This window comes from Telopea speciosissima, chromosome 3 (assembly GCF_018873765.1).
Source record: "Telopea speciosissima isolate NSW1024214 ecotype Mountain lineage chromosome 3, Tspe_v1, whole genome shotgun sequence".
Lineage (NCBI taxonomy): Eukaryota > Viridiplantae > Streptophyta > Magnoliopsida > Proteales > Proteaceae > Telopea > Telopea speciosissima.
In genome coordinates this window covers 10,722,481-10,748,330 of record NC_057918.1, presented here as the reverse complement: position 1 = coordinate 10,748,330, position 25,850 = coordinate 10,722,481, and the positions used below count along the sequence as shown (strand labels likewise).

The following is a 25,850-nucleotide window of genomic DNA, read 5'->3' as shown; positions in this document are numbered from 1 at the left end:
GTTCTTTTTTCCAATAATCTATAGTCTAGGGTATGATAAGATGAACAATGGAAGTACCCTTGGTGTTTGATCCAGTAAGATTTTTAAGTGAAATTGTTCAGCAGTGTAAAATTTTCATTTACTGTAACCATACTCTTAAACCATAGGTGATTTTATGCAGAGCATGCTTTTAACAATTTAATTCGAACATAGGATGCGCGAAAATTTAGAAAACAAATCAAATGCTAGTGCAGTTGGTGGTACCGTGGTGGAGGGTCTCAGGAGGTCATGGGATCGACTCTCCTGCTTCACATTGCACTAGTCATTCCACTTTGTAGCGTCTCCCTCCTCCAAGATCCAGGCTTGGACCCTCTAGCTCCCTACAGCATAATCAGTTTACTTGTACCAAAAAAGAGTTTTGAGGATTGAGAGTGGGGTTGCTATTCTGATGAGAAAGATTTGGTCACTACGCTTGGTATAATGGATTTTGTGCAAATGGATGTAGAGGATGTGGATCCCGAGTGGAAGAGCCCAATACATGGTGGGTGGTGTATGGGATGATAATTTTTTTTTTTAAATATATAAATAAATAGTATTTTTCAGATCTAGACAACAGCTATTGCCTGTTGCAAAGACTGCCCACTAATTTTGGATTTTAGAAGAGCCTAACTTCTCTTTATCACTCTAAAATTCCCCTCCGGAATACCATAATAAACTTCTAATCAATTTTGCGCACCAAAAACAGCGATGATTAACCTTCTTAGGATAACAGCCTTTCAGTCGAATTCGATTCAATTGTTCAGTATCAAATGAATTGCCTTCAATTTAATGGATACATCAGCCTCTGCATCCTCACTGAGAAAATTACTTTTGGTAAAGTGGAAAACTGCTCTTAGTAGTGGATATTTGTCCAGACAGGTCAGTGAATGAATGCTAGTATAGGATATGAAGCTTTGTTTCAGTTCAATAATGGTTCTAATTAACCCCTATTGCTTTTTTAGTTGACATAGTTCAAAGAGAAGATGAGGTAACTAGAAAGGTAGAATTGATAACCAAATAAGGTTTTCCCTGGTTTCTGCTTTCTTGGAGATCAAATGTTCCATATAGTTTTTAAGCAAGACAAAACACTGATTAAGCATATTCTGTTGTCAAAATCTTAAAAAAAACTGTATGAAGGCTAAATTCTATTGCTTTGAGCAATAAGAAAACAGAAAGCTATTCAAAGTCACAACCAACACAGAAGAAGGCAAATGGACATGAATAGTAGGAAAACTGGATATTACACAAGTAAATGAGCAAATATTAGGAAAACTGCTGGCCGTTGAATTTTAAACAAACCACACAGAAGGCAAATGGACATGACATATTCACATTCAAACATAGACCAAGATAACAGTGCAATTATCCTAATTACTGATGAGATGATGCCTGAAGCAGTCCATCACGAATTTGGGTTGCAACATCACGAACAGCACCAGGTCCATGAGGGATAAAAACGGCAGATGACTTAGAGGCAGCGCCAATCTCCTTCATGGTGTCAAAATACTGAGTGACAAGGACCATGTCCATAACATCTTTTGCAGTCGTCCCTGGAACATTGACTGAGAAACCTAGTACACTGTCTCTCAGACCATCCACAATAGCCTGACGCTGACGAGCAATACCCAACCCTGACAAATATTTTGCTTCCGCCTCACCCTCAGCTCGCTTAATTTGAAGAATCTTTTCAGCCTCCGCCTTCTCATTTGCTGCCAACCTTAGCCTTGCAGCTGAACACAATTGATGATTCAGAACACTAATTATCATCATCCAGAGGTGTTTACCAACACCCCACCCCCCCTATATCTCACTAAAACATCTTTCATAAAGGATGATTTTACTAGACCATTTAACGCTTTGAGATTCCACCTCTTTGGCCAAATTGATCCCACCCATGGATCTATGTATTTATGCAAACATTAAAGGTAGGCCAAAATTACTCTACTATTCAAACCACTAAACAGAAGTATTAATTTTTTTTTTAAAAATATTGAAAATATCACCTAACAAAGTAATCCAAGTAAGGAATCTCACATGCAGCAGCTAAGTTTACAATCTCTATGTATTAGGTAAGTTACCACTACTCAACATGGTAAATTTCAGCCAATCTGCAAATTGACACATGGCAGAGCAAAACCTTACTGGCTGTTTTTCCACTTAAAAACCCTTATATGATGGTTGATATTACAAGGTTGTCCTCTACATTGAGGGGTATAGCTGCAGTAGACTAGACATGCGGCTAACCTAGAAGGTCCTCTATTAGTATATGTTTAAGTTGGCTACGTGATCCTTCAATGTGGTTGAACGGGTTACCCAGCAAAGAAATCCATGACCTACCAAGAAAACATTTCCCTGTAGTTGTACTTGATGTTTCACCATTGAATCCTCTCTCTCTCTCTCTATATATATTATATATTATATATGCAAGTGCAGGATCAAATAGAAGACAGTTGGGTTACACCATGTGCAGGGACCAACTAGGATCATCCTACACATTCCTACATACATATACATGATTAGATTACCTAAGACAAAGGGTACTTACCAGCGTTGATTTCATTCATTGCCCGCTTCACATGCTCATCAGGCTCTATATCAACAATCAGTGTTTGCACGATCTCAAACCCATAAGCCGACATAGCCTGGGGATCATATAGGAACATGTTTAGCTTCCAGAGTAAAAAAAAGGGAATGAGCTAATGTGTTGTCTCAAAACAAAAAGTCACTCTCTTCTAGAATACAGGGTTGACTTATGGGTGTCCCTTCCCACAAGCAGATATGCATTCACATGCTCATATTTCAAACTTTGTTCACTAACCAGCAGCTTACCTTTTCAAGCTCATCTTCTACAGCTTTTGCAATTTCATTCTTCTGCTCAAAAGCAGCATCTAGATTCAGCTTAGGAACGCTTGCTCTGATCACTGGAAAAATGGAAAGGGTAACATTAGTTCATAAAGATCAGCCAAGGTACAGATATGTATGTAATAGTTTTTCTAGTTCAAACTCCATACCATCAAAAACATAGGCCTGGATTTGGCTTCTTGTATTGCTTAATTTATAGAAAGCATCACTGGCCTTATCAGCCAAGGCACGGTATTGCACAGATGCGACAACATTGACAAATACATTGTCCTGCAGAATGAATAACAAGAATAAAGATCAACTCAGTGATTGGAAAAAGAAAAAAAAGTAAAATAAAATCAACTCAGTGCAGTCATTGATGGGAGAACTTAAATTCATCATATCACTCATCTGTTCACATCATGTGGATTTTGTTAAATTCAATGAGTAAGCAATATCCTAGAATACTACAATTGGGGCAGGGTGGGGGGTGGCGTTAACAAGAATAACAGGTTGGATAGGGATAGCCTGGAATATTTTATGCTTCCCAAAACGTTGTAATAAATGATCTTTTGAAGCAAGTTTGAGGCTGGTGCACATGGGTGCAAACGTTTATGGCAGACATGTCATAATCTGTTATAGGGATTTAAATACTACAACTTACACTAGTATCCATTGCGGCAACACAGGAGTCATCACTAGGTGAACCATCTTCCATGTTTTGGGTGTGTGACGGTTAAGATGTGTAGAGCAAGCTCATTTGGACCAAGAATTATCTTAGGAACCATATAAAGGTTTTCATAGTTTTTTATGTTTTAAGAGTTATAATAGATAACATAAGAAAAGATAACAGAAAATTGTGGCACAAGCATTACTCTCCCTAGTTATTAAATAGAGCTCCTGGGTGACCATGGACTTGAGCTGGAAAAAGGATAAAGTCATAAAATGAGTTAGAGAATTGAAAAACCTTTGTCTTGGTCTCACAACGCACGTCCAACTGCTGCAACCTAAGGGAGAGGTGCCCAGCTACCTGGCTCCCCAGGACCCAAGGCAAGCAATGGCATCCTGGCTCAAGCACATCCTCAAACTTCCCAAATCTCTCCTTGATAGCTACTGTGGATTGATCAACTTGAACACAGCAGAAAAGGTTGCCCATACTCCCTAGTTTCATACCATCAAGAAGTTCAGATCAGCAATTTTCATGTCACAGAAAAAACTATACAAGAAGAGTATCATGCATTCTGACCTAATAAATTTAGTTTTAGCTACTTGCAACATTTTTCTATATCATGGAAATTCTACTGGCTAGATCACTCATCTAAGCTGATGATCTTTACACAGAAGATATTGTTTTATCCTTCATAGGATCGCAATTAGAAGGACTCAAATAATCATTGAGGTATATAATTCTAAGCTTTGCGGATAAAATGATCAACAACCATAACACATAATGGAAAAAACAAATTCAAATTTGCTGTTAGTTCCAACTAAAAGAATAGTTATCCCAAAATTCATGAACAGATATGAGAAAACAAACATTGAACACCTATGTCTCTCCTAACAGAACGAGAGCTTCTGTTTCTGTACCTGGCAAGTCAGATGCAACTTCAGATAATAAACTAAGAAAAAGCATAAATAAGTACAAACTAAAACTTATTCAAAAAATAAAAAGCACACAAACAATCACCTTTTATATAGTTTCTAGCCAGTCCCCAATGCTACTAGTTAGCAGACTTGCAGATCAGTAAAAAGATAGGTACTTTCTGAAGTACCAACGCAAGAAGCAGCAGCCCAGGCCAGAACAGTAGCTTACGGTTCTGCTTTGGGCCACTTTGGTCCAGATCTGATCTCTTGCGGTTCAGGATTTGGTTCCCCACAAGAACCTGATCGTGAGGGCTCAGTTAGGGTGTTTATTTTATGGGAGAAAAAAATGCTGCCTGGTCGTGTGGCTCCTATACCCAGACACAGGAGCATGCAAAATTACTGCCCCACCCCTGTGTTATAAAAAATCCCAGTCATGGATGCCCCTGCATGCACTCACATTGGCCCCCGTGCTGGTGCAGGGGCCACACGACCAGGCAGCAATCTCTTGCCCTTATTTTATAATTTAATTGGTTATTTCATTACTCGTAAAGGCGCTGTAGTCTTCTATTAGATTTCAGCCTCTTATTAGTTCTTAAGGTCTTTTTCAGCCTTGTTTGAGTAGAATTCTCCTTACTTTGGATAGAGTTTTAGATTAAATAATACTTCTCCTACTGTCCAACAGTTTGGGAGTTTTATTTCAACTTTGTTTGCTGATTTTATGTCATTATTAGTTAAGGGAAGTTTCCTGTTGCCTGTTAGTATCCTATAGCCAATATGTAACTATCCTAGTAGTTTCTATTTAAAGATGTACAGGCCTAGAGCCTTCCCCAAGATTTTTATATTGAATGAAGTTTGGCTTTGCTGCCTCAACATTTTGTGGGATTCAAAATGGTGCTGTGGGATGCAGTATTCCTTGGTGAGATGGTGAGGATGGCTGATAGGATATCAGTTTAGTTTCAAGTGAGAAGCTTGGTTCATATCACTCTTCTTTTCTACTATCCTCCTCCATATCCACCATAAAAAACCAGGTAAGGGTTCTCAGTTTCTGTTCTGTTCTTGTGCATACTAGCTTGGTGGAATTTCAGTTTTCTTAAGATTCTGGCATGAGGTTTCAGATTAGACCTTAATTTTAGCAACCGAATCATATTCTAAACCCGGCCACAGTTGCAAAATCTGATCTTGCTGATGTTATGATAGAGTCCTACAGCTACATGACCTGCTGAAATTCTCAGATCGGTTTTCTATTCTGAGTCATATTTTCTGGTTTTATTTCGTCTTCATATCTTAATGTTAATGCTTGATTCTGTTGCTATTTAATCATCCTTTAGTGCTGTTCAAATTCCTTGACAATAAGAAACGATTCCATGATCTGGAAACTCAAATCAAGAATTCTACCCTCAGTAGGATATCCCTGTAAAGCCAGATCAAACTTTTGGATCAGAGTTGTCTTTTGAGGAGTTGTTTCCCTTTATAATTCAAAGCTTCAACCAGAGTTTTATATACATCTGAGTTTTTTTATTTCATATTATTAAGTTACTCTTAAATCTGGTCTGGTTTTTCAACTGAGTTCTAAACCTAATCCCTTAGGCTTCTAGACACTATCACAAACTCAACAAAATAGAAGCAGGTTCATGAAGAGATTAATTAAAGGTCTCCAAGAAGAACAGAAAAGAAGAGAAGCCTTCCATAAAAATGAAAAGCAACGGGGTAGGAAGAGAGATGAAAGAAAAAAATTATAAAGTGGCTCCCCTCAGCTAGTCTGAAAGAACTATGATATGGAGGCAGCTGTTACCAACTCAGAGCATCAGAAGCATTTAATCCACAACCCCCAAAAATGAAAAAAAGATTACAAATATCTTTAAACTCACATCACAGATGCAACAGAAAACATCATTGATTCGATCTCCCCCATCCCCTTCTCCCCCCCCCCCCCCTCCCCCCCACAAAAAAAAGGGTGTATCCAGTGCATGAGGCTCCTGCCACTGCGAGGTCTGGGGAGGGTCATAATGTACGCAGCCTTACCCTGCTTTCGCAGAGAGGCTGCTTCCAGACTAGAACCCGTGACCATTAAAACAAAAAGATGGGGAGCTGCAACCCAGGAATTCATCGCAACCATGTGATTTCAAATTTGATTCCAATAAACTTATAAGTCAAAATATGCAGAAAGCGAATTACTAACAGAAATCTATTATAAAACCTAAAACGAGAACCAATCAACTCTTGATAGTTCAATTCAGTTAATAACAATTACATAACAAATACGAAGGCGAATAACTAAAAGAAATCCATGACGAACTTAAAACAAGAATAGTTCAATTCAACTAATGATTGCATAACAAATACGAGGCAGAGCAACTTAACTAAGCTCTGGTACCTGGGACCTTAACAAGAACAAATATTAAGAATAAAATTCAGTAAAAGTAACAAATACCTAAGCAATAGGAGACAAACCAGCTTAAGCTCTGTCTTATCAAACAACCGGAATTGCTAAAGGGGCGAAGAGAAGAAGAGAAACCCACGAATGTAAGAAGAGAGGAATAAGTCGAACAAATAGATTCAGATTTATATAGCCCAACAACAACAACAACCATAAAGGATAAGGAGAAAGGTAGAATTCGGAAATTCGATTCTTCTAAATTAAACTTGATTATATATTATGCACAATGTCAACTAAATCAGATAAACCCAGAAGGAATCCGCCGTCGGATTTACACAGGATACATGCATATTCAACTTAAAAATTAAAATTTAAAATCCCTTATAATTCTTCACAATCCAAAGAGGCATTGTTAGACACTAATTCATTGAGGAATTGACTACCTTTTTTTTCCTATATATGCATGAATCAACAGGAAAAATCGCCAAAAATGAGAAATCATAAATTTTTATCCAAATAAGAGAGAGAGAGAGAGAGAGGAAAAAGACAAGATTACCAGGAGCGGACCCAGGTGATTCTTCCAAGTCTCTTCTGTGTTATAAACTTGGAAGTTTCAACTTCTATATTCTCTCACTCTCATTCCTTTTTCTTGCTGGTTCATGTCTACCAGAATGACGCGGTTTCATGGTTTCCTACGCGAAACTGCAGGCGGGGGTTGAAGTAGTGTGCTGGGCACCCCACACCCAGTATTGCAAGTTTGCAACACTGGGAACTATCCAATCACTGCAATATCAATTAAATCGACGGTTGAGATTAGAGGTTGAATGGGAATAATCTGGTGTTTCAAGTTGGGGGCCATACATCGGTCTCCCTCCAATCCATTACGAGGAAATTAGCATCGAAGGATGACCCCGTTCGACCATTTCCCAACTGGTTTGGGAATAAGGACCACGCGAAGGAAGAGATAAACATTAAAAACTGAACATATGACGAAATTGCAAAGAAGGACCACGCGAAGGAAGAGACTACACGGTACGAATATCTCTTATGCCATGATTGAGATTGGCAAGTGTAACGGAAGGGGTGCCTCACGAGTTTGGATCTGCTACTCACACAGGTGTGACTCACACCTAGGGATGTAAATGGATCGGATTCGGTTCGGATAGTGTTATAGTCGCATCCGTATCCGATTAGCTTTCGAACGGATTCGATTAGTGCTAAATGGATACGGACACAGATACGGATCGAATATTTTATACATTTACATGTAAATATAGCTTTTCAGATAGCTATAACTTATCCGTATCCGCATCCATTTAGCTTTCAGACGGATTCGAATAGTGCTAAATGGATGCGGACACGAATACGGATACGGAAACGACTTTTGGCTATTCATTTACACCCATACTCACACCTCACATGTTGGGGTCCCACCTTTTGAAAGGATGTGGGGTTGCTGTTGGTTTCGGAAGAGTTTGAGTTGGGATGAGGCCATGAGGGTGGAAGGGGAAAATTATCTGCTCCATTTCCTGTCCGGTCTATTTCCCCAAGTCCCTCTAATAGGGGGGTGAACCCCACTTTCAGGCAGGAGATAGGATGGTCATTTTCGTTCCCCTATTAGAGGAACTTGGGGAAATGGACCGGACATGAAAATGGAGCAGTTAATGATCCGGGTGGAAGAAAATCTCTAAGGTTGCGTTTGGTAACCATTTTGGAGAAAAACTAAAGTATTGCCTTAAATCGACTTGAAATTTTGAGCTCACTTTCTCTAGGACTCAAAACAGTTCCAGAAGATGTTGCCCCTAAACAAGCCTTAATTTCAAAAAATTCATTATACAATTTCAAATTAGAGATGTATAATTCATTTTCGTTAGCAGTTTAGACTTTAGAATTGAGATCTTCTAAGGGATGAGAAGATAAGAATATACACTAAATAGATAGTGGTTCGAAATGTTTAATCATATGTTAATAATGCATTCCAAAAAATCATATCAAATGCAACCTAAATTTTCTTTCATTTGGGGTGAAGAGAAAATCTCTTCACCAATGATGAAAAAAGATTATTTTTATTGGTACCAACTGCTCTAGGTCTAGGGGGTCTGCTACAAATGACGAGAGACCTTAACACCAGGCCAAGTTGAAACCTCTTATATAGGTTCTATTCACTATGAACAATTATATGCTAAGGCTATTTTTGGAAGAAAAAAAAATTTTGAATTTGAGGAGAGAGATAAACACATACATCAAAGTGAGTGAGTGAGACTTTGGTTGATATGGCCCACTAGCTAGATTGCGTTTGGTTTTTTGGATATTTACGGGAACTGCACTGGTTTACTTCTTCAAACCCTCCTCCCTCCCCCACCCCGGTTGAGGATGGACAATGTTAGGCCTCGTAGGTTTGTTGATCTTTGGTTTTTAATGAATTTTTAATTAATAAAAAATAGTGTTGATGGTGACACGGAGGTGAAGGTCCTCATTCATTGGACGACTTGTCTGAAATCTAAGCAGAGTTCTTGTATTTGTTGACTTAGCCCCCGCTAACAAACGAGTTCTTTTTTGCTATTCATTCATGCATGCCCAACGCCAAACAAAGGAAAACAAAATACATAAGATAAATAGAGAGCATGATAAATACAAGGTATGGAGCTATGGATATACGGTATCCAAAACCAAGGAGTGAAAATTGACCCGGTCTCACATGTCATTGACTAGGTCATCCAGCGTAGGGGATGGATTAAAATCATATCCCTAGAAAAAAAGCTGTAGACACAGCTAAAGATAAATGCATGCACATACGTACCAATAGAGGGGGGCCCATACGTGCCAAACAGACCAAAAGCACCAGACTTCCCACGCGTGCCGACATGCTGCCACAGTCTACTTTCAAACAGACTTGCTAGAAAGACAGAGTTCTGTTGGATCGACGAGTGGAGCTTCGATAGACAGTTAAAAAACCATCTGAAACGTTACCACAATCTACTTTCGAACAGATTTGCAAGGATCTACTGGATCGGCGAGTGAAGATTCGGCCGATGACAGGAGAGGTATGGTGAAGGTTGAACGGCAGCTAGAGTTTCTAATCGACGATAAACTCAGTGCCACCAGCACCAGGGTCAGCAACACCTGCAAACAGACAAACAAAGAAAACAGAAAAGGCGAGGTGGTGATGAATCGTGAAGAAAGGGGTGGATTCGTCGTTATCGTCGGTATCGTCACCGACGGTTCCAAGGATCATGGTGAACGGAGCAGAGAAGGAGAAGAGAAGTAGTACACGCACAAACAGCGAAGAAGAGACATGCCCAAACGGTGGAGAAATGACACGCACAAACGACGGAGAAATACACGCACAAATGACAGAGATGGGTAAAAACCAAATGAGAAACCAAGAACTCACCGATGACAACGATCAAAAGATGTTTCGTGCAAAAAACCAGCCGACATCCGAACCTTTAATTCATAAAGAAATAAAAAAAACAGGCATAGCAGCAGCAGGAAGTTAAGATCGTCGTCGTATTTTGACCGCGGCCAAAATACTCTCTTTCATGTGTATCTTCAATACACATACACTTGACCCCGCTAACAAACGAGTTCAGTTCCAATCGTATGAGAGTTCACACCAACATAACATAAAATGTCAGAATCCTGACAATATGAGAGTTAAAGAAAAATTAAAATTAAAAAAATATATATATGATCTGTCAGGACCATAACATAAATGTATTAATATTCAAACATATGGTGAATAAGATGAAAGTTATAACATTATAGATGTGTATTTTAAAATACATATATATTAATTATTCCACCAAAATATACACACTATATTACATGCACCTTAGAATCAGGCTTCCAAGGGCTTGGGCCAGGCCATCACGAATACAGACTGGGCTTGCCAGGCTCGGATGGGCTTCCTTATTTGTATATATTTACATGACAATTCAGTGTTTTTGAACACAAGGCAAAAAGATGCAATTAACACAGATTTTTAACAACCTCCTATAACAGCAATATACACCACCGAGTAGCCTATAACCTCTAGAAATCTATCCATTCCAGCAAACCATAGACCTTACAGCTGAGTGGAGTTAGCCTGAAGGAGACCTACCCTAATCTGCGAGGCAACATCTTTCACGGCTCCAGGCCCGTGTGGGATGAAAACAGAAGAAGACTTTGATGATGATCCAATCTCCTTCATCGTATCAAAGTACTGTGTCACCAGTACCATGTCCATTACATCCTTTGCTGTTGTCCCTGGCACATTCGTAGAGAAGGCCAGTACACTGTCCCTCAATCCATCCACAATGGCCTGCCGCTGTCGAGCTATACCAAGCCCCGCCAGATATTTGGACTCTGCATCTCCCTCAGCTCGCTTGATCTGTAATATCTTCTCTGCTTCAGCCTTCTCATTTGCTGCCACTCTCAATCTAGCAGCTGTTGTGGCATTCAAGAGTTAATAATACAAATCACCCCCACAAACCACAAATATAGGATAATCAGTGCATCACATGGGTGATTCAGCTGACCAATTCCATGAATAAGAAAAAGCATCTAATACATATCCAGTGCATTTACATAGATATTCCTGAATGCCTTTTCCTGCCATTCATTTGATTGGGTAGTACCTGGTGATATAATCACTGCTTACAAAGATATATGATGGATGGAACAACCAGACAGAGAGATTTGTGATTGGGCCAATTTGCAGATTTTATTTTATGCAAATAAAGAAGGACATCTGTTTTAGAGATGATGGAGGTTATTGTCCTTCATCCTACAGAGGTTCATATTTCTGAAAACATGCCAAACCTTAACCCTCAAATAATTACCTGCATTTATTTCATTCATTGCTCTCTTTACATGCTCGTCTGGTTCAATATCCACAATAAGTGTTTGGACAATCTCATAACCATATGCTGACATTGCCTGTAAAATTCAAAATAAAATGAATACAATTTGTTCAAGCGATCTAATAGGAGGTTCCGGAAGAATGTACAGAGTCTACCAGGATATCGTAGTTCTTTAACCACACCAACCCCACCCCCAAATAAAACACACACACACAAAAAGGAAACGATAATAGTTAAAAGATGACCTTTTCAAGCTCTTCTTCCACAGATTTCGCTATTTCATTCTTTTGCTCAAAGGTGGAAGCCAAGTCCAAATTTGGAACACTTGCCCTGATAACTGAAAAACAGTTACAAGTGTGGGACAAATTAATTAATCTTTCAGGCATATTAGTTGTTGCTCAACAACAAAAATATATAATGCCTAAACGTTTTGATTGGATAATCTCTGAACTTCAAATGGATATGATTGCAAACACCATTAGGGAAATGCGACACCTGAGATTCCTCTGAATGTAGAGAATGAAGTTTGACAGTGGCCAAGTAATATCTTAATATTATAAAACTAAAGCCTCAACTAAAATAGCCGAACCCATTTAGCTGGTGTAAGGCAGAGTTGTTGTTGCTGTTGTTGTAATGTCTCAATTAAGATCATGAGTCCATGACAAGCACACTATTAAGCCTATAACCTGGAAAGTATGAGAAGTTTCCCCAAGGGAATTTTAAGACATTTTCCTAAAAAGTATTCTAAAGTATTCCAAGATGGACTTCCTCTTCTCTGCCATATAAACATCAGGACATCTATCCCGCAGGCTAATTTTAATAATGTAGGTCATAGGATCGATATGTTTGTCAAGAACAGATATAATCAAAATACAAAAGATGGAAGCACAAACAGAACTTCAATTTCATAAAGCTCAGCAAATTTAAGAGTTTCGCATTCAGACCATAAAAAACGTAGGCTTGAATCTGCTCCCTGGTGTTGCTGAGTTTATAGAAAGCATCAGCAGCTTTGTTTGCCGAAGCACGATATTGAATGGATGCAACCACAGTGACATAATTTGTGAATGTTAAACCTTAAAACCTACAGGAAAATAGAATAATTGTGTGATGGTCCAGGATACACATTGGATTTCGATTCCCATGTCCCTATACATGCAAACTAGTTGAATGTTATCAATAATTATGGTGGAACGAGTACTAGTTTAATTTTAAGAGGGAAGAATAGACTGCAAGTTAGCTTTTAATGTTGGTTTTAATAAATTGTACCAAATATGCAATGGTATGCTCAGTTAGTATGAAAAGTTATAAAATAAACATGAAATGTAAAACCCCCAACCCCACCCCAACTTCTTTAGTATTTTGTTTTCCTTTTTCTTTTGGAGAGAGGCCCATTTAGAGAGGCGTCTCTTAACAGCTGCAACATGGCTGCTCCAGTGGCAATCAAGTTTGTAGGCACGTCATCTATTCCATCATTTTTATGAGTCTAGTAAGTTCCAGCCCAAACCGCATGAAGATATAATTGTTTAACGATTGGTTGATATTACTACTTTGGAAACTTCGTGAAAACTTTGGTTCAACCATTTGAGAACAAAGCTAACACAGTAAGCAAAACATGGTTAATCCATGGAGGGGGTTACCATCCAGCAGTCGGTTAGAAGAAGAGGAGCCCTCCACGTGGCTCAGAAAAGGGTGGGCCATAAAGAGAAGCCTCTCTTAGCAGGCTATGTAAAAACATTTCCCTTTTTTAATTTCCAAAAGTTTTTTCACAACCCAATTACAAATACATAGCTAGAGATACAAAAATATATTCACTACCCAATTACAAATACATAGCTACAGAAAATGTTTCTTATAAATCAGATAATTCAATCTTATCAGCGTGCACGTTAAAAATTATTATAACCTCAAGAAATTATTTTTTTTGGGGGGGGGGGGGTTGGTGGGGGGAAGAAAAAGGAAAATATCATAATTCTCAACATGGAAATATTTTTTACATAAGTGGAGGTAAACTAGCCATGAACCTTAGTCTTTGTTTCACATCGAACATCAAGTTGCTTCACACGCAATGAAAGGTTCCCAGCTAACTGACTCCCAAAACACCAAGGCAAGAAGTGACAACCAGGCTCAAGCACACCAGCAAACTTTCCAAAGGTCTCCTTGATGGCTACGGTTGACTGGTCCACTTGAATACAGCAAACTGATTGTCCCATATTTGACTCTGCCAGCTAAAAAAGACCATGAAGATCAATAGAGAACAAAACAGAGGAGAAAAAACCCAAGATGCTTTATGAATGCTTAATCAGCAACATAACCAGGAATGAATTCCAATTGCATTTGAAACCAACAAAATTTCTGTAAGCATGGAGAGATTGATTTAAACCAAGTAGTTTTTGCTGATCCATCGTCACAATGCAATTCATTACCAATGAAATTCTAGTCAAATGCTGCTGAAATCTCTGTTGGGACGGAAACAACATTCTGTTTCCAACATGAGCACCTTATGAAATCGTATACAACACACAAAAACAAATATACAGGATCAACGAAAACAGAATAAAAAAAACAAGCATACACACAAAAGAGGCAAGAGCAAGGTTTAAAGTATTGGTATCGGGTATCGTATCGGAAGAGAGTGATTTTAATAGACGTATCGTATTATATTGGAGAGACAAAAGATACACAAAGACACGTATGGAAATGGTCAAGAAACATATGGAAATTCTTAGGATATATGCTTTGACAAAACCTCAATACTAGAACTTGTGAAGAAGAAAAAGAAAACGAAAAGAGAGAGAGAGACGATGGAGATGGAAATATGCTAAACCATGATAGATACAAGTGAAGTCAGCAAAACCAAGTAGAACTGTTACAACCAGGAGAGATTAGTACAAGACAAACACATACAAAAAAACGCCTAAAAAAAGAAATCCAAAGCAAAAATACATAGTTGACTTCATCTGTTTCAAAACACCACCCCTCCCTCCCCCCCATATGGTGTGGATCAAATCGATCAGGTGTTCTGCAACCTTACTGCAAAGATATGAAGAATATGAAGAAGCTCCGGGTTCTGCATTAAATCTTGCAGCATTTCTTCATACGAGAGCAGATTTTCCACAGGTGCTGCTTTCTCATTGTAGGATTGGGAACCACAATAAGAAGCTTCTAGTGCATTTTGGCATCCCAAATAGAGACTGAAATGGTCACTTTCAATCTGCTTCTCCAAGTCCTCCACCATTATGGAAACTGGTGGAAATTGAGGCCTAATAATCTTTCTTTCCAGACGTTTAAAGTGTTCTAGAAAGTGATGGGGGACCAGAAAGGAGAAAAGAGAATCTAGAAAGAAATCAGAATTGCAGGGGAAGAAAGAGAAGAAACCATGAGAAGAAGAAGAAGAGAGGGGGGGGGGGGAGAGAAGAGAAGAGTGCACATGCACACAGCCACAAACTTAATTCATTCTTTTATTATTCCATTCTGTTCATCATTCCTTCTCTTCCTTCTCAAAAATACAGTCTTTAAAAACTCAATAAAAAAAATAAAAAAACTCCCTAACAACGACTTCTATAGCAATGACTGCCAAATAACTCAAAAAATAAAAGATAAAACATAAATAAACTAAAAGCAGGGCTGGTAGGGTTTGGGCTTGGGCCTAAGTAGGTATCCTTTGGAGTATCTAATTGGGCCTGGGCTAGGGCTAGTAGGAGCAGCCCCCAAATGTCCTACATCAACTCTCCCTTGCTTTAAAAAAAACTCGACATCAAGTTTGGATAAACCCGGGAAACCAGTCCATGTGATGCACATCCATGCCATTCAAAAGCTTCGGTAATTCACGAGAAGAGGAGATGAAATCTTGAAACAGCACGTCCTCTCAATGTTGTTGAGTGGAATGTCGAAGTCATACACCATTACTGTTGCAGCATCTCCGGGGTTGTTCATCATTCCAACTTGGGATAAAATGGAATAATACGGAACGATTGGTTGTTGCAATCGTGTGGGTAAAAGGGTTTAATGGATGTTATGGTAAAGAGGATAAGGTAGTATATGAGTATTTTGGAGTTCTGGCTTGGGGTTTCCAGAACAGGGAAGGGAACAAGATAAGAGAACTTAGATAGGAGAAGAAAATAAGAGGGGAAGAGAGACTGAAAGGGAGAAGAACAGGAAAAGAAGAAGAGAGAGATTCACCCAACCTGGCTCTGATACCAAATGATGGGGTACCAGAAAGGAGAAAAGAGAATCGAGAAAGAAATCAGAATTGCAGGAGAAGAAAGAGAAGAAACCATGAGAAGAAGAAGAAGAGAGGGGGGGAGAGAAGATAAGAGTGCATAGGCACACAACTAGAAACTCAATTCATTCTTTTATTATTCGATTATGTTCATCATTCCTTGTCTTCCTTCTCAAAAATACAGTCTTTAAAAACTCAAAATCAAAAAAAAAAAAAGAAAAGAAAATAACTCCCTAAGAACTACTTCTACGGCAATAACTGCCGTCTAATAACTACTTCTACAGCAATAACTGCCAAATAACTCTAAAAATAAAAGATAAAACATAATAAACTAAAAGCAGGGCCGGTAGGGTTTGGGCTTGGGCCTAAGTAGATATCCCTTGGAGTATTTAATTGGGCCTAGGCTAGGGCTAGTAGGAGCAGCCCCCAAATGTCCTGCATCATAAAGACTCAACTAAGCCCTATTATGACTTAAAACTCTATAAGACTCAACAACTTAACTTCCAAGTAAACTAATAATAGTCTCGACTCAGAAACAGAAAACTACCAAAATAAGCAGAATCAAACTGACTCGTTGGTAATTTTAGGAAACTTAGAAAGAGTAAAAATGGATCCAGCAAAGAGAGTGGAAACAATTTACTAAAAATAATAATGAACATAAAAAAATATAAATAACCCTTAAAAAGAGACCAAAATAGCAAATTTACCTCATAAACCAACTAGAATCATCCCTACATTTTGAACGAGAACAGCATAAAAGAAAACCCATGATAATTAATTCCTCGCAGGTTCAGTTCCACATGACTACTGCAGGATTCTTCAGCAGCTGTGGAGCTGCCAGTAGTTCCTCCTCCTGACCCACACGATGAGTATCGAAGACCAAGAGGAGGACCTGACTTTATCCTATGAGGACTTCTTCCTTAAATCTTGAGAAATTCAGTCCAATCCTGGTCATGGGGATAGTTCTAGTTATTATTTTTCTTTGCTTTGACATTTAAATTGCTAGCAGTGTTGGCTGGAATTAGGACTGTGTTTTCCAGCTTGAAATTTGAAAGTTATGACAGAATCCTAGATGTAATAGGAGAAATCCATCAGCAGGAAAATAGCTTAGAGATACTTTGGAAATGATATTCAAGTTATTAACTCCATAGGATGAGTGTCATTATGGAAACTGGTGGAAATTGAGGCCTGATAATCTCTCTAGAGCGTGCAAGGCGTAGAGAGAAGGTCAGAAGAAGAAATTCCACTAGTTTATCTGGTTTTGCAGTTCTAATAAGAGACTACCAAGGTAGGTATCTGGTTTAGCACTTCTTATTATTAGGATCCTAATGGTTTCACTTGCTGCCAATTAAACTCCTTTCTTTCTCAGTCCAGTTACTTTAGTTCAGAGTACGCCCTGCTTCCAACCTTATGCCTTCATGATAGAGGATCCCCTGTTTGACCCATTTAATGTGAATTACAGTTCTCAAAAGCCTGTAAAGCATAGAGAGAAGGGAAGAAGAAGAAATCCACCATCTTTTATGGTGTCGTAAATGACTATTACCAAGGTTCGTATCTGGTTTAGCACTTCTGATTATTAGGAATCCATGGCTAGCTTCACTTGTTGCCTATTATGTAAATGATGTAGTCAAGCCCAGAGCACAATTGAAAGGTTTGTTTCTTTTGTCTGTGGAAGTATGAAATCAAGTACTGGAATCATTTTTTTTCTTGTTCTCATGAATAACATTGCCTGCTGCTGCTATTTTAGAATATGACCAAAAGCTTCACCTGAAAATTTTTGCTGTTTTATTTCAAGGTAAAGTACCATATGATGGAACAGATTTTAACAATGGTCACAAACATTATACAATTGCAGTTAACATTTCAATCATGCAACTGCAGTAAACAACTTCAGCAAAATGCTAATTTCAGACGGGTAGAAATTTTGTATTTTCCTGCAAACAAACAAAGCCGAACTATATATTTTCTTTTTGTTTAATTTTTGTCTTGGAATAATTGCCAAACTACATATTTGCAGAACTGGAATAAACAAAATAACTTTGTCTGTGGGAAATAAATCAGTTAAATAAATCTTACCTTGTCTTTAACCAAGTTAAGTTCATGAACAATTGGAGAAACACAATCAATAAATTTTCTGAAACAGAGAACTTAAAGGAAAATAGTGATTGAAACTGATCTCGGGTACAGGCTGAGTGCACTTTAGTAATCAATCTATAGTGAGCTTATCTCTGATTGCGATAACTATATCCCTAACACAGGCCATTATTGACATGCTTGAGAATGATTTGAAATACCCAAAAACAGAGACTAACAGAGTGAAGCTCAACAAATCCTAGAGATAGAAACAGAGAGAAAGCAGAGATTAAAATCAAACACTAGAGACGAGAGATACACATCTTTGTTTGTGTTGGAATTTTTCAAAATATTGATGTGGACTTTTAGTCCCACATCGGCTATGAAAGGAAAGCTCATTGGGTTTATTTGTGTTAGTAGTTAGTAGTTATTATTATCACATGTAATGCTAGAAGAGATTGTACGGTGCACTTGCGAGCGCGTACGCGTGTGCGCTTGCGTGAGGCGCAATGTGGCACTTTGATGGAGCACTTTGCACTTCGCACGTGCGCATCGTCATAGTATGTCACCTTAATCTTTTCGGGATCGACGGTGTCTGATCAAAGGGTGCTTAGGATCGATCCGACCGTTGGATCGGTGGCTTATCAAAGAGGGAGTGCAACCCTTGGTTTAACATTGACCCCAAGAGTTGCAGCCCACACGAACAGCCAAGGAAGTCCAGCCCAATAGTCATGACCTGTCAGGTCAAGCCATATGAGCCAATGGGTGTGACCCATCCGAACAGGCCTTGTGGGCCTATAAATGGGCCACGAATTCTCTCAGTCTAGATATCAAAAAAATCTCTGATAGCTTCACAGTGTTACTGTCTCTGCAACCAGTAACAGTCGGCCTGATTTATCTTAGGAGGCAGGTTTGCTGCAACCCTTTGCAGGATTAGGAGGGTGCAACTACTGTCTTAAGGACAGAACGAATTCGTTCGACTCAGGCCATCTTTCTGTCCTCTCCTTTTTTGTTTAGATTTATAACAATCTTAAGACAGTAATTGTTCAATGGAGGAGATTGCAATCATGAAGATACCTGGGAACGAGATAAGCAAACTTGAGAAGTTTGATGGGTCACTTTTCAAACGTTGGAAAGGGAAGATGTATTTCTTCCTCACTGCTTTGAAACTTGCTCATGTCCTGAACAAAGAGAAGCCAGTAGCACCGACACCGACAGACACCACTGTAGAAGCTTCAAGTGGAGAGACACCGGTGCAAAAACAGCAGCGCCAAAAGTGGGAGCAAGACGACTTCATGTGCAAGGGCTACACCCTCAATGGGTTATCAAACACACTTTATGATGTGTACGAGCCCAAATTTGCAAACAGCACGTCGAGAGAACTATTGGAGGATCTCGACAAAAAGTACAAGATTGAGGATGCTGGCAACAAGAAGTTTCTTATAAGTAAGTTGTTTGATTACAGGATGGTAGGAGATAAGTCTATTATTTCACAAACCTATGAGTTGCAAGGTCTCATGAATCAAATCATCTCTGAGGGCCATTCTCTTGACGAATCTTTCCAAGTGTCATCTATTATTTCAAAGCTACCTTTTGCTTGGAAAGATTGTCGGAAAGAGTTGAAACAGAAGAAGGATGCAATGACTATGCAAGAGTTGATTAAGTAAATCCAAGTTGAAGAGAATTCTCGCAAACTGGATAAACTTGAATTGGAGGAAAAATCTCCAAAGACTCATGTCATAGAAAATGCATCTTCTAAGGGCAAGAAGAGAAAGTATGATGAGAAAGGCACTGTTTCTGAGAAGAAGAAGGGTACATTTATTAACCCCAAAGCGGCTTGCTGGAAATGCGGAAAAGCCGGTCATTTCAAGAAACAGTGCAGAGTTTATATCAAGGAGAAGCAACAAAAGGACCAAGCCAACATGGTTGACAATGATGACTGGGTTGCTATGATATCTGAGGTATATGCAGTGGGTGATGATGAGGAATGGTGGATTGATTCCGGTGCAACCAAACATGTTGCCAAGAACAAAAATTTGTTCAAAGTTTATGAACCTATAGCAGATGGACAAGATCTCTTTATGGGAAATTCTTCAACTGCTAAGGTCATAGGTAAAGGCACAGTGGTTCTGAATCTCACATCCGGGAAAAAGCTTACTTTGAATGATGTACTTCATGTTCCTAATATTAGGAAGAACTTAATGTCTGTAAGCTTGCTTGACAAACATGGATTTAAAATCCTATTTGAGTCAGGGAACATCATAGTGTCCAAAGGGGGAGTTTATGTTGGGAAAGGATATGCATCGAACAGGATGTATAAATTTAATATGATTAATGAAAATTCATCTTCTGCTTACATTGTTTCTACTTTTGATACATGGCATTCTAGACTTGGGCATGTTAATTATAAGTGCATGAGAAATATGGTTAAATTAGGTTTATTACCAGAATGCACATCTTCTAGTCATGACAAATGTTCTGTATGCATCAAGTCTAAAATTGCTAGAAAATCTTTTAAGAAAGTAGAAAGGAATACACAACTCTTAGAATTAGTACATTCTGATTTGTGTGAGTTAGAAGATATTCTAACTAGAGGTGGTAAAAGATATTTCATTACATTTATAGATGACTGTTCAAAATACACATGTATATCTGTTAAGGACTAAAGATGAGGCTTTGGAGAAATTCAAAATCTACAAAGCCAAAGTGGAAAACCAATTGGATCGTAAGATTAAAATCTTACAAACTGATAGGGGAAGGGAATACTTCTCCACTGATGATTTTTGTGAAGTTTATGGAATTATCCATCAAACAATGGCACCCTATAGTCCTCAACAGAATGGAGTAGCAGAAAGGAAAAATAGGACTCTAACAGAAATGGTGAATACACTTTTACTTACTTCTGACTTACCAAAGAATTTATGGGGGGAAGCATTAATGACTGCTTGTCATATACTTAACCGTATACCCCATAAAAAGACTAATATCACTCCCTATGAATATTGGATGAAGAGAAAACCTTCTCTTGGATATTTCAAAGTATGGGGATATAGAGCATTGGTAAGATTAACTGATCCTAAAAGACCTAAATTAGGTGAAAAGGCAATTGAATATATTTTCATTGGCATGCCCAACATAGCAAGGCCTATAGATTTCTAACGATGGAATCTACAGAGACCGTTAGCCAAAATACAATTTTGGAATCTAGAGATGCTGAGTTCTTTGAGGATTCATTCTCTAGGAAACGGAAGAATGAAAATACAAACAAAGAGGATCAAGATATTGTTCAATCAAATTCTGAGAATAATGAGAGTGTTGAACTTAGAAGAAGTAAAAGAGTTAGAGTGGAAAAATCCTTTGGTTCAGATTTCTATCAATTCTTGGTAGAAGGAAACAGAAATGAAGTTACATATTCTTGTGTGTATAATGTTGAACATGATCCATTGACTTTTCGAGAAGCCATGAATTCTCAAGATTCTGCTTTTTGACAAGAAGCTATAAATGATGAAATGGATTCTCTCATGGGCAATAAAACATGGGTTTTAACAGATTTACCTCCTGGATTTAAACCTATTGGTTCTAAGTGGATTTTTAAGCGAAAGCTTAAAGCTGATGGAACCATTGATAAGTTTAAAGCTAGGCTTGTAGCCAAGGGCTTTAAGCAAAAAGAAGGTATTGATTATTTCGATACATATGCTCCTGTTGCTAGAATTAGTACAATTAGATTGTTAATTGCTTTAGCATCGATTAATAAACTTGTTATACACCAAATGGATGTTAAAACTGCTTTTCGAAATGGAGATTTAGAAGAAGAAGTTTACATGAAACAACCTGAAGGGTTTGTTTTGAAAGGCCAGGAAAGTAAGGTTTATAAACTAGTCAAATCTTTATATGGTCTAAAACAAGCTCCTAAGCAATGGCATGATAAATTTGACCAAAAGGTTGTAACAAATGGATTTAGAATAAATGAATCTGATAAATGTGTTTATTCTAAATTCAAGAATGGACATGGTGTTATAATATGTTTATATGTTGATGATATGTTAATCTTTGGTACTAATACAAGCACTGTTTTGGAGACAAAGGCTTTCCTATCTTTGTGTTTTGATTTGAAAGATATGGGTGAAGCAAATGTAATTTTGGGAATCAAAATTATTAGATTCTCTGATTGTATTTGTTTAACACAGTCTCATTACATAAAGAAAATATTAAAGAAATTCAATCATGACGACTGTAAACCAGTTGCTACCCCATATGATCATTCTATTAGATTAACTTCTAATGAAGGGAATTGAATATCTCAATTGGAATACGCTAGTATCATTGGCAGCTTAATGTATGTCATGCAGTGCACTCATCCTGATATAGCTTTTGCAGTTGGTGGTTTGAGTAGGTTTACTCATAACCCTGGACAAATTCATTGGAATGCAGTTTCTAGAGTACTTAAGAACTTAAAGAGCACAATGAATTATGCATTAAGTTATAAGGATTTTCCCGCAGTACTAGAAGGATACACAGATGCTAATTGGATCACAGGATCTGATGAATCAAAGTCCACAAGTGGTTGGATATTTACCTTGGGTGGAGGATCAATTTTTTGGAGATCCAAAAAACAGACAGTAGTTTCACACTCCACTATGGAGTCTGAATTTATCGCTTTAGCAATGGCAGTAAAGGAAGCAGAATGGCTTAGGGACCTCTTAACAAAGATTCCTCTGTGGCCTAAGCCAATGCCTGCTATATCAATATCTTGTGATAATGAAGCAACATTATCAAGGGCTTATAATAAAGTCTACAATGGAAAGTCAAGGCATATCAGTTTAAGACATAGCTTTGTAAGAGAATAACTCATCAAAGGAGTTGTGACTATTAGTTATGTAAAGTCAAAGGAAAATTTGGCTGATCCCTTTACAAAAGGCCTGGGTAGGGATGTGGTATGGAAGACTTCCAGGGAGATGGGTTTAAAGCTTTTAAATGAGAGGTAACCTGCAAGTGGAAACCAACTAGACACTAGACCAACATCTAGTCAACTAGTTCAATGGAAAAACACTTGTAGTAATAACCGGTTATGCACTCAACTAGTAGAGATAAGATCTCTTGGCATCTCAAGGTAGTGCATGTTTGTATGGAGAAACCAACAGAGGGTAGGTAAATCCTTCAATGAGTCTATGCCTTATAGGTAATGCAAGTCATACAATTGCATTTTATTAGATTCACCTATATAAGTGCAGGAAGTAGGGCCGCTTCTGCGAGATTCAAAGCTTGTCTCTAAGGCACTTATGAAAACCTAAGATGAAAGCACAAGGCCATAAATGTGCGGGTGTTATTGAAACTATGTTCAAGTAAGTCATATGTCTAGTATATTAGATTTGTCACTATAAAATTCTAAGTTCAAGGCTACGGCTACTTCGTTTTTGACAAGTACTAATGTATTTTGACAACATAAAGGTTCAAGTCGAAAGACACCTTTATGTAAGTATGATTTAGAAGTACAGAGAGTTTATTGACTGAGGCTCAATTATTTTAAAAAATTGGGGGAAATTGTTGGAATTTTTCAAAATATTGATGTGGACTTTTAGTCCCACATCGGCTATGAAAGGAAAGCTCATTGGGTTTATATGTGTTAGTAGTTAGTAGTTATTATTATCACATGTAATGCTAGAAGAGATTGTACGGTGCACTTGCGAGAGAGGACGGTAACCGTCCGAGTGCGTACGCGTGTGCGTGCGCTTGTGTGCGCGTACGTGAGGCGCAATGTGGCGCTTTGATGGCGCACTTTGCACTTCGCACGTGCGCATCGTCGCAGTATGTCGCCTTAATCTTTTCGGGATCGACAGTGTCTAATCAAAGGGTGCTTAGGGGAGGCAGGTTTGCTGCAACCCTTTGCAGGATTAGGAGGGTGCAAATACTGTCTTAAGGACAGAACGAATTCGTTCGACTCAGGCCATCTTTCTGTCCTCTCCTTTTTTGTTCAGATTTAGAACAGTTTGTTTGCCTATATCAGAGACGATAGGGGGGAGCCTAGGGTTTTTTTATCACACATCAAATTTTAGTTATTTTATTTAAATTCAAATCATAAAAATGCAAAGGATCTAGTACCTGATCAGAACAGAGTTGATGAACTTTCCATTAAATTTGAGCTTCCAAGCTTCTCAGATAAAGAACCAGTAATGTAGAAGGGGTTCAATTAAGAACCACTCTACAGTAGGATCGATGATTGCAGCAGTACATCAAATTAGAAAGAAAATCAAAATTAGTAACTTAGTAAATAAGAACCAAACCAGCCATTGGAAAGGGATCAACTCAGGTCGATTGGTGCTTGTATGGAGTAGAAGCACTGCTGAAAGTCTCACTTGATTCTGATGATTGAATTGGAAGATATGGCAGCAACACCAAAATAGAAGGTTAAGGGTTATCTCACAAACCAGCACTTTGTTTGGGCTCTAATGAAGATCGAGTGGAGGCCTTATGAAGTAGGTGATCTGCAGCAAGTTTGGTGTAATTTTGATGGACAGAAGTGAAGTTATGAAGGGGGAATGAAAATAGAAGGTTTGTGAATATAGAGGTTTCTAGCCAGTGGAATGGAGTAGAACTGGGAATTGAATGGAGGGGGTGATGGAGTGAGGTGATGCTCTGAAACTCTGCAGGTTTTGATGAAGGAATGTGGAGATATCCCACTCTGATGTTGCAGCAGAGAGACAACTCGCAGGAGCAGCAGAGGTCTTCAATCGATGGGTACAGCAGCAGCAGCAACAGACTTGGGAGTGTTTGGAGATTGATTGCAGGCTTCAAAGGATTCTTCACAGCACTTGTATTGATCAACAGAGAAACAGCACCACAAAGAATCGATTGCAATAGAAGAGACGTGGGGTAGGGGAATGACTCTCTCAACCTAGGTCTCTCACCCACACCTATACCAGCTGTTGAACAGGGGTTTTACTCCCATAATCAAGTGTAAGAATGCCTCAAAATTTCATTCATTAATTCTGTCTAACTATTACAATAAGGGGCTGCCTGTTTAATGAAGTAAGCTAGCTTACAAAATTAGAAACTTGAAAAAAAATAGCAACTTGACAAACTTAGCAACTAATGGAAATTAGAAACTTAATGAAAATAGAAACTACTAAAGGCTTTATAACTCAGCCTTCTAAACATGCAAAGATAAGCAAATTAGAAATTAATATAAATTAGAAACTACCTAATATAAACTGAAAATAGAAACTAAACTATGGCAGCATTAGGATAGAAGCTTTCTCCACTTGATGGGCCCCCAAGATCTTGTAAAAAGCATCCCCACACAAGACAAATATGGGTTGTGACACTGTTCATGTGAACAGTATTTTGACCTCTTTTTCTTGACCCTTCTAGAAGACCTGCTGGGCTGGCTCGATCTGGTCCAATTCTGGTCCATCTAGAGATGGTTCGATGGGCCTTGGTTCTTCTTCTAGTCAGTCGTGGGATCTACATCAACCAGCCATGCTCAGAGGTTCCAAGCTACTCACACAGAAAGAGAACTAGTGCCTTATGAGCTTCTCAGAGAGAGAGCCAACACATTCTCAATCTTCCAAGCTTCGATGTCAAGAGAGAAAGAACCAGCGCCTTCAGAGAGGTTAAAACCTTAAGCTTCTCCAAGTCTTCAGAGGTTTTGATATTTCAGTCGAGAATCCCAGGGTTTTGAATTTACTTGTATTTTTTGTCGGGAAATAAAAATTGCAATGTTATTTGAAAAGTGAAATTTATTCTCCATGGGAAAAACAATCCCCTGGCAACCAAACACCTAAAATTATTTACCTTTGGAAATAATTTCACTTAACATAAAAACTTTATGTTCCCCATGCAACCAAACAGAGCCTATGTAGCATAGCTGGATTGAGGTAAGATCTTACCCTTA

The 25,850-nt window shown here is 38.4% G+C and overlaps 2 protein-coding genes and 1 long non-coding RNA gene across 6 annotated transcripts; 1 reads left to right on the top strand and 2 right to left on the bottom strand.

The window, feature by feature from the left end:
- Positions 1-1,283: 1,283 nt before the first annotated feature.
- LOC122654404 (hypersensitive-induced response protein-like protein 1) lies at positions 1,284-17,008 on the bottom strand. Of its 4 annotated transcripts, XM_043848484.1 has the most exons (7): positions 17,004-17,008; positions 16,380-16,381; positions 3,827-4,020; positions 3,030-3,150; positions 2,848-2,939; positions 2,564-2,660; positions 1,284-1,748 (listed from the first exon to the last, which is right to left on the bottom strand). In XM_043848484.1, the coding sequence occupies exons 3-7, from the start codon at positions 4,013-4,015 to the stop codon at positions 1,390-1,392; spliced, it is 858 nt and encodes a 285-aa protein (XP_043704419.1). In that variant the 5' UTR covers positions 4,016-4,020; positions 16,380-16,381; positions 17,004-17,008; the 3' UTR covers positions 1,284-1,389. The 4 variants fall into 4 exon arrangements, with proteins under 4 accessions (XP_043704419.1, XP_043704417.1, XP_043704418.1 ...); XM_043848482.1 differs by lacking the exons at positions 16,380-16,381; positions 17,004-17,008 and adding an exon at positions 7,377-7,462; XM_043848483.1 differs by lacking the exons at positions 16,380-16,381; positions 17,004-17,008 and adding an exon at positions 6,895-7,016.
- Positions 10,845-13,877, bottom strand: LOC122654408 (hypersensitive-induced response protein 1-like). The gene is made up of 6 exons (XM_043848488.1): positions 13,689-13,877; positions 13,396-13,406; positions 12,612-12,721; positions 11,913-12,004; positions 11,647-11,743; positions 10,845-11,251 (listed from the first exon to the last, which is right to left on the bottom strand). The coding sequence occupies exons 1-6, from the start codon at positions 13,875-13,877 to the stop codon at positions 10,890-10,892; spliced, it is 861 nt and encodes a 286-aa protein (XP_043704423.1). The 3' UTR covers positions 10,845-10,889.
- On the top strand, positions 12,594-13,994 carry LOC122654409. The gene is made up of 2 exons (XR_006331906.1): positions 12,594-12,715; positions 13,672-13,994. It is a non-coding gene; the product is annotated as an uncharacterized LOC122654409 (long non-coding RNA).
- Positions 17,009-25,850: the final 8,842 nt, after the last annotated feature.